Here is a 7,988-nt window from a genome sequence, read left to right as displayed (position 1 = left end):
TATGTATGTCTATATAGGTATGTGTATATGTGTGTATGTATATATATATTTTCCCCCAAAATATATGGGGGATTGGAAATGATGCAGATAATTACATTGATGGAAGCAACATTCTTTCCGCAATATTAAGCTGATCCCCCCCCCCCCCCAAAAAAAAAAAACTCCGCAGAACAACTCGTTAGAACCGTCTTTGCTTCGGCGATGGTCTTACTTTTGCAATCAGACCGTCACTTACAGCTGCCGCTGAGAAAACAGGAGAGACTGAAGTATTAATACTAATTGCCTTGCAAATGTGAATTGCTGATTGCCTAGGAGAGGAGAAGCCACTCCCCCTCCAATACAGCCACTGATTACGAAAACAACAACAGTCACAAATTGCCCTGCTCCTTAATCCTGGTTTATGTGTCAACAATCATCTGCAATTAATAGCAGTCAGCAGTTCACACAGCAAGTAGGCTACTGGGAAGACAGGCTTCACTTAAAGTAGATGGCCCTAGCTAGCATAAAGACAGTACTAGACAACAACAGTTGAAGACCAAAATTATACTTACCACTCCTGTAGATACAGTATCATGATAATGAGAAACTGACTAAACTGCCCTTAGTTGCTTACATAGAATTGATGTATTTCACAATAACATGTGTTTTATCTATTACATTGTTTTAATAATATAGCTAGCTGGTCTATTGCAGACTGGCAAGCCAGTATACATTTGTTTAAAGATAATTTTATTTATGCAAGTGAAAATGCATGACAATAATGAAAATACAGTAGGCCTATAGCCTAACAAAATACTGTTTGACCTCTAGCCTTCTATTCACCTCAGAGCCTAAAACTTTTGATACATTTATGCTTCTCACACACGTTGCTCTCAAGACCTACATGCCACTAACCTTAACATCTGTACATTTCTCATGAAGAGGTACTCACCACCTTCCAGATTCAGAAAATAATTGGAGTGTATTAACCTCAATCCATAATAATCCATAATGGAGATTTTATTAATGCAACTGTGTTTTATGTTGGCAGTGTGGACCACTGATGATGTCATACTATGTCATAATATATGTACCCATGTTTTGACATCACACTACATAGAAAAGGGGAGGAGTCAGTCAGCATCCTGAACATTGATACTGCTCCTATCTACATTATCCATTGTGAAATGATCAGTTTTAAAAACATACATGGAATGATGAGTATTCATGTTGCCCAAAATATCAGATAAAATTACAGTGCAGCCTACAACAATATACGCTATCTTGTATAATCTATTGAGGACATCTATTGATTCAGTGATATGTAACTTTTTGTGCGACACAAGCAAATTCACAGCGAAATTGTAGTTATAGAGCTGTCATTCTCATTGAAAGCAAGTCAAAGAAGCGCTACATCTGTTCTATGTGCACTATTTATATGCTTCCCGGTCTGAAGTTTTGTTTTTGTGTACTTTTGCATACTTCAGTTTTGTACACCAGCTTCAAACAGCTTGAAAATACAATATTTTTGGTTATGGAAAATATATTTCATAGCGGTTTAAATGGTACAATGATTCTCTACACTATACTTCTCTACATTAAACTGAAATTACGCGAACTATTAGAATTTTTGCAAAAGGGAAATGGTGGAAGTGATTTCTGCATAATGCATCTTTAATCAAATCAAAAACAAACACCACAACCATTTAAGACAAGATATATAAAAAATATGAATAAATCAAATACTGTACAATTTTTCATTTATTGCCTCATTACATATCATACCAGACAGAGTGCATCACAATCATTCATCAGCAAATCTCCCAACTGAATAATTTCTTTAAGCTTGATTAATAATACTGTCTCTGCCATTAACCAGAAAATATCAATTATTTACATACTATATCAACTAAATCATTTCAGTATCGTTCACAAAACATTTCATTCTGTTTACAATGATGTCTCTTCCCGTTCCTTTCTTCTTCGGCTGGAATCAAAGAAATTCAACTCAAAACAAATGCAAAGAGGAGCCCAAGATGTACTGCATGGTCGTAGTGAAAAGCAGCCCTCATTCACCAGCATATAAAGAGTCTAGACAGTGTGTCTCTAAAAGAGGAAACTATGTACCTCATCCTGGGTCACTATCAAACACCCTCATAATCAACCACAACCCCGAACACATTCACACACAACCTATAGGTAGGCACCATACATTTGCAAAGAAACGAAATGGTTTATGCAAGTCATCCAATGTGATTGAGATTTAAATTGATTCTGTGTGCAAAACATTGTAATCAGCCGCCCAGTATAGCTTTATTTGGCCATGCTCTGTCTGTCTATATACTAAGTGTATTTAGAGCTGGCACTAGAGTGACCGGCTCCGAGAGGTTCTGGTTTTGGTCAGGTGTTCCTTTGCTTTGAAGAACCTTCTGTCGATGTCTTTCCTCCTGTCGCTTTTTCTTTTCCAAGCGCTGCTGCTCTTTCCTCTGCTTGTTTGAAGCCTGAGAGGTGTAAAAAAAACAACAACAACAACACAGGAGTCAAGATGAAAAGGAGGCAATTAAGTCCCTTCTCAAATGAATAGAGAAATGCAGGTCAATTTAATTTGGAACTTGAATTGAAAGTCACAGACTCAGAATACTTATTCAGAATTGGAATTTGAGTGGAGAGTCATGGTGTAGTGGTTCCATACTTTCTGAATAAAATGTGTTAAAACATCTTAAAAATATTTATTTAAGAATTGCAATTTACCTTGGATTTGTGTATGTTGCCTCCACCTGGTGGTGGTTTGTGCTCACTGCACTCTGTCGCTGCCGGCCTACACGCTGAGCATGATCCAGAGGCACACTGGCCGTGACACACTTGGGCAGCTAGCTCAGAATCCACCAGCCACTCAGCGTTGATGGTGGCGGCACTCAGCTGAAATAGATTCTCCTCTTCACCTGAGAGACATGGCACACAATACACATGGGGTCAGTTGCAGTGAATATATTGCATCAGATGCTCCTGCTGATCATTATCAAATGGTTTTTGGATGGTAGCTCCATCTAAAATGCCCAAAATAGTCATTAAACATCAGTTGTATTTACTAGCAATGTTTATTATACACGGTAGGTGTAGACTGCAGATGAATGAAAGTTTTATATGAGTTGGGGTTAGAAAAGGACCTAAAACCTGCCCAAAACAGCTAGTAGACACTGATAATCACACTGCACTGGGGGAGAAGACAGCAAGGACACTCACAGTTTGGGCCCCTGTTCTTCAGGGAACTTAGGATCACATTGTCCTCCTCGGAGGGGGTGGGCGAGGGGGCTTTCTGTCTGTCCCTCTGGCCGTCACCAAACTCACGCTGCACACTCGAATTATGAAGATTCTGGAAGGACACAAGAGAGGGGTAGGGGGAATAAGGAACATTTTATGAATAAGACTAATCCAATGGTTGAAATATTTGGGGGGGTGTTTTTAAATGAACCGCTTTTTTCCCGTACCTCTAAACGCAGCTGAGCAGGGCTCTCAGAGTTGTCACCGATTGGTCGTACACTGTCGTAATGGTCTCCATAGCGATAGGCAATGTGTAGCTCTCGGCCAACCAGCTTCTCAGAGCCATTTATCTGAATTGAGGAAACATAATGAGTAGGGCTTATCAATAGTGGTATTTCATACGGTCTGTTACATTAGAAGAGGACTTCGGCTTAAAATACAGTACAGTGTGCTACAATGTGGTCTACTGGTAGGACCACATATACCACCTGGCGACAGGGATTCATGCCTCTCTTCCCCAACTTTGTAAACTATGCCGTTCTATTATTTTCTACTACATCCCCATCCACTTTCCCATTCTTTCATGTAAATAAAAATGTAAAACATTTTTGGGGATTCCAATCTCCTTTAAAAACATATACATAAAATAAGTGTGAATTTCCCCTATTGTGCACTACTTTAGCTTTTATACAGCTATGTGTCTCTTGACAAAAGTAGTAAACTATATGGGCAATAGGGTGTCACTGAGGTTCCTACCTCCCACAGTGGGGTGTTGAGCTGATGAATGACCACCTTGAGCTGTTGACTACGGGCGAACGCCACGATGGCATCATTGCCAGCAAACGTACCAGGCTGGGAGAGGTTTGACACTGAGAGGAAGAAAACAGAGAAATATTAGTGACAAGATCTTTAAAGACACACTCTCCAGGATGACTGGCATACCATCAAAAACTTGGGCATCCCACAACATTTTCACATGGAAATAGCATTTGGTTTCTATCTTACAATGCTGTGCGAAGGGCACATCATCCTCCACAAAGGGCTCAAAGTCCTGCCGGTGTGCCATCATGTACTGCACAGTCTCCTGGCGCAGGCGCTGGTGTCCTCGAGAGTGTCCCTCCAATTGGTCACCCAGAGCCCGGAACAGGCAATTACTATAGGATGGACACACAGTATTAGTCAACGTTGTAACAGCCATTTATAAGAGCACTTTGATTGCATTCCATGCTGACTACATTTCAGATGTTGCATTGCATCAACCAATGGTTGCGTGCCATGTCATCGATTACACAGCCGGGCATCAAATTGCTAGATCATATAATATGTGGTTAGCTGATATACTAAATACCTATCCAGGCATTTATAGGTCTGCCAGGTGTCTGCAATGTCTGCAATGTTCTCTCTCTGAATCTTACCCATCTCCAGGCACCTCTCTCAGTTTGAGCCCCAGCGCTTGGAGCTGGTTGGAGAAGCTGACAAACTCCTCTCCCTCGTCCCCGTCCTGGGGCCGGTTCTTGCGGTCCTTGGCGATTGCCCTGCGCGTGACCCGCTCATCTCGCTTTCGCTCCGCATCACACTTTCTGTTGCTGCCACGCAGTGGCTTTCCTGTCTGCTTCCTAGACATGGCTGCCCTGCCTACAGACACAGATCTCTACAGATGCAAGTAGATATCTCTCTCTGTCACTCACTGGCAAATGTAGTTGGGTTACTTCCACACAGGTGGAATCCTGTGTTTCAGAAAGAAAAGTGAAAGAATAGAGATGAGGAGAGTTTGAATGTTACTTAGATGAGCTACGTGTGACAACTTAGTTACTTCCACATTTCACTGACACTGATTGGTACAGTAGCCAGCTACAAAAATATGGTTAGTATTAGCTAGTTGTTACACAGTCAATTTAGTCAGTTGATATACGTGACACAGCATGAAATTGCAACTCTACATGGGTTAGCTAATTATCTACAACGTGATAAGGACAACCAAAGATATCTACTGACCAGTTACATTAGCGTGGTGTCTAATGCCGTAGCTGTCATGCTAGCTAGCTGGTAGATCTGGCATCCTGAATAACAGCAACAGCTGATAGGGTTTGATTTCGACTAGCTAGAGAGAGAGCCTACTGTACTGGCCAGTTTTGACGTAAGCTAGCTAGCTAATTGTATCGGATAAGTAACTGGTTAACTAGCAACTGTTATGCTAGCTGGATATGACTGCTAGTTAGGTTGGTTAGTCGACTACTTAGTTAGTTAGCTAACGTTAGGTAGTTTACAAAAGTCAGCGTTTAATGCTAATAGCGTTCTCATTGATTTGGAGTTAAACACAACAGTGATTAAATGTCAAGCAACCAGAATATAAGGAACGTAACAAGTTACTCACATTCTACAGGGTGCATCCAATGATACGCAAACCACGTCCTATACGGTAGTACGTTCTTTTTTTAACTAAAGATCTGGCTCATGAGTTTGTTTACAAATCATGTTTAGCACTTCCGGGACTCGTCGTAAGAGTACGGAAGCCTGAGAGCATCCTACTTTATATATTACCGTCCAAATTCATAACTGTCAACGAAATACAATACGTACCCTTTTATTAAAAATCCTATCAATTTGTAAAACGTTTAGCTCACCTTAAAACCCCTACTTTCAACTGTCTTGAGAAATGTTCATTACTTGAATTTCACTAAGCAAGAATGGTGTAGCTAATGTTGGGAAAAATAGGGAACAAAGTAGAGCATTTTTACAGGGAAGGATGACCACTTGGTAGTGGTCATTGTATAGGCCTAATTCACTATCTTTACGACATTTACATAATAGTCATTGTGCAGACTAAGCCTACTTATTAAAATTGGTTATGGTTAAGTTCAGACCAAGCTTTCTATGCTATAAGAAAGTGTTGCATGTCTATCAACTGAGATATGAAAACAGCTGGTACATGACGATCAACAGTTATCAAGTCAACAAGCTCTGAATTATGTTAATGTCTGAAATCTGTGTCTTTCAGTGTATGACTCAAGATAAAGTGGGAGGGTGTGTTATGTGTTGTAAAGGGAAAAGACTGCACTTTATTATCACTCTCTTTTCTCCTCTCCTCCATTCTCCTCTTAAAAATCTGTTATATTTTGAAACACCACAATGCAGGCCCTCTTCTCCAATTCGCTCCTCCTTATGACAGAATGCAGTTGGAAAGAGTTGTGTGGAGGAGGAGTGGGTTGAGGACAGAGAGTGTTTGCTGTGTAGAATTCTATCAGACAGTGTTAAAGAAGTCGCCTCAGGGCCTAAAAATGCATCAGCAGGCATTGAAAGGAAATAAGAATATATAGATAACAAAAACAAGAAAACACAGTCAAGTAAATACCTTCCCAGTTGTAATAAAGATTTGTATTAGAAACTACAACGATGTGTTCTGGTTTACATGGTACGAATGTATTTGCTTGTATTTGTTTATGCACTGACATCTTGTACATAAAACAGCTACCTGCTTTGTTTAAATTCCCATATGAAGGGACGACCTATACCTGCTCTACTCATTACCTTAGTCTTATACGAGGAGGTAAGGATCAACAACAAGGTTAACATGATGCCCCTTTGACTAAGTGTAGCCTACATAGTTTATTGTTAATCTACAACCCTCATCTCAGCAAATAGTGTACATTACTGAAGTACATTCATTCTAGTACATACAGTCTGAACACACTTTACAGAGAAGTACAATTTATAAATAAAAACAATAAGAACACCTGCTCTTTACATAGACTGACATGGTGAATCCAGGTGAAAGCTGTGATCACTTATTGATGTCACTTGGAAAATCCAGTTCAATACGTGTAGATGAAGGAGAGGAGGCAGATAAAATAAGGATTTAGTGTACCATTCAGAGGGTGAAAGGGCAAGACAAAAAATGTAAGTGCCTTTGAACAGGGTATGGTAGTAGGTGCCAGGTGCACTAGGTTGTGTAAAGAACTGCAACGCTGGGGTGTTCCTAATGTTTGGTATACTCAGTGTGTGTATGTATATACCGTGCCAGTCAAAGGTTTGGACATTTCTACTCATTCAAGGGTTTTTATTTATTTTTACTATGTTCTACATTGTAGAATAATAGTGAGACATTAACACTTTTAAGCCACCCTTTGCCTTGATGACAGCTTTGCACTCTCTTGGCATTCTCTCAACCAGCTTCATGAGGAATGCTTTTCCAACAGTCTTAAAGGAGTTCCCACGTATGCTGCACACTTGTTGGCTGCTTTTCCTTCACCCTGCGGTCCAACTCATCCCAAACCATCACAATTGGGTTGAGGTCAGGTGATTGCGGAGGCGAGGTCATCTGATGCCGCACTCCATCACTCTCCTTGGTCAAATAGCCTTTACACAGCCTGGAGGTGTGTTTTGGGTCATTGTCCTGTTGAAAAACAAATGATTGTCCCACTAAGCACAAAGCAGATGGGATGGCGTATCACTGCAGAATGATGTGGTAGCCATGCTGGTTAAGTGTGCCTTGAATTCTAAATAAATCACAGACAGTGTCACCAGCAAAGCACCACCATACCATCACGCTTCCTCCTCCATACTTCACGGTGGGAACCATACATGCGGAGAGCATCCGTTCACCTATTCTGCGTCTCACAAAGACATGGTGTTTGGAACCAAATATCTCAAATTTGGACTCATCAGACCAAAGGACAGATTTCCACCGGTCTAATGTCCATTGCTCGTGTTTCTTGGCCCATGCAAGTCTCTTCTTCTTATTGGTGTCC

General features: G+C 40.6%; 1 protein-coding gene across 1 annotated transcript; it reads right to left on the bottom strand.

Moving 5' to 3' along the window:
- Positions 1–1,722: 1,722 nt before the first annotated feature.
- On the bottom strand, positions 1,723–5,748 carry LOC139542628 (OTU domain-containing protein 3-like). The gene is made up of 8 exons (XM_071348284.1): positions 5,615–5,748; positions 4,656–4,967; positions 4,246–4,394; positions 3,997–4,109; positions 3,468–3,590; positions 3,223–3,352; positions 2,731–2,921; positions 1,723–2,480 (listed from the first exon to the last, which is right to left on the bottom strand). The coding sequence occupies exons 2-8, from the start codon at positions 4,862–4,864 to the stop codon at positions 2,316–2,318; spliced, it is 1,080 nt and encodes a 359-aa protein (XP_071204385.1). The 5' UTR covers positions 4,865–4,967; positions 5,615–5,748; the 3' UTR covers positions 1,723–2,315.
- Between the last annotated feature and the right edge of the window lie 2,240 nt (positions 5,749–7,988).

The sequence above is a fragment of the Salvelinus alpinus genome, chromosome 17 (assembly GCF_045679555.1).
Source record: "Salvelinus alpinus chromosome 17, SLU_Salpinus.1, whole genome shotgun sequence".
In the NCBI taxonomy this organism is placed as follows: Eukaryota; Metazoa; Chordata; class Actinopteri; order Salmoniformes; family Salmonidae; genus Salvelinus; species Salvelinus alpinus.
The sequence above is the reverse complement of the archived record's forward strand: the minus strand, read 5'-3'. Positions and strand labels throughout refer to the sequence as shown.

Coding starts and splice junctions, on each gene's coding strand:
- LOC139542628 (XM_071348284.1), bottom strand. CDS start 4,864: ATGTCTAGGAAGCAGACAGGAAAGCCACTGCGTGGCAGCAACAGAAAG. Junction 3,591..3,996: donor TCAACACCCCACTGTGGGAG/GTAGGAACCTCA, acceptor TCCTCAATTCAG/ATAAATGGCTCTGAGAAGCT. Junction 2,922..3,222: donor GAAGAACAGGGGCCCAAACT/GTGAGTGTCCTT, acceptor CATGTCTCTCAG/GTGAAGAGGAGAATCTATTT.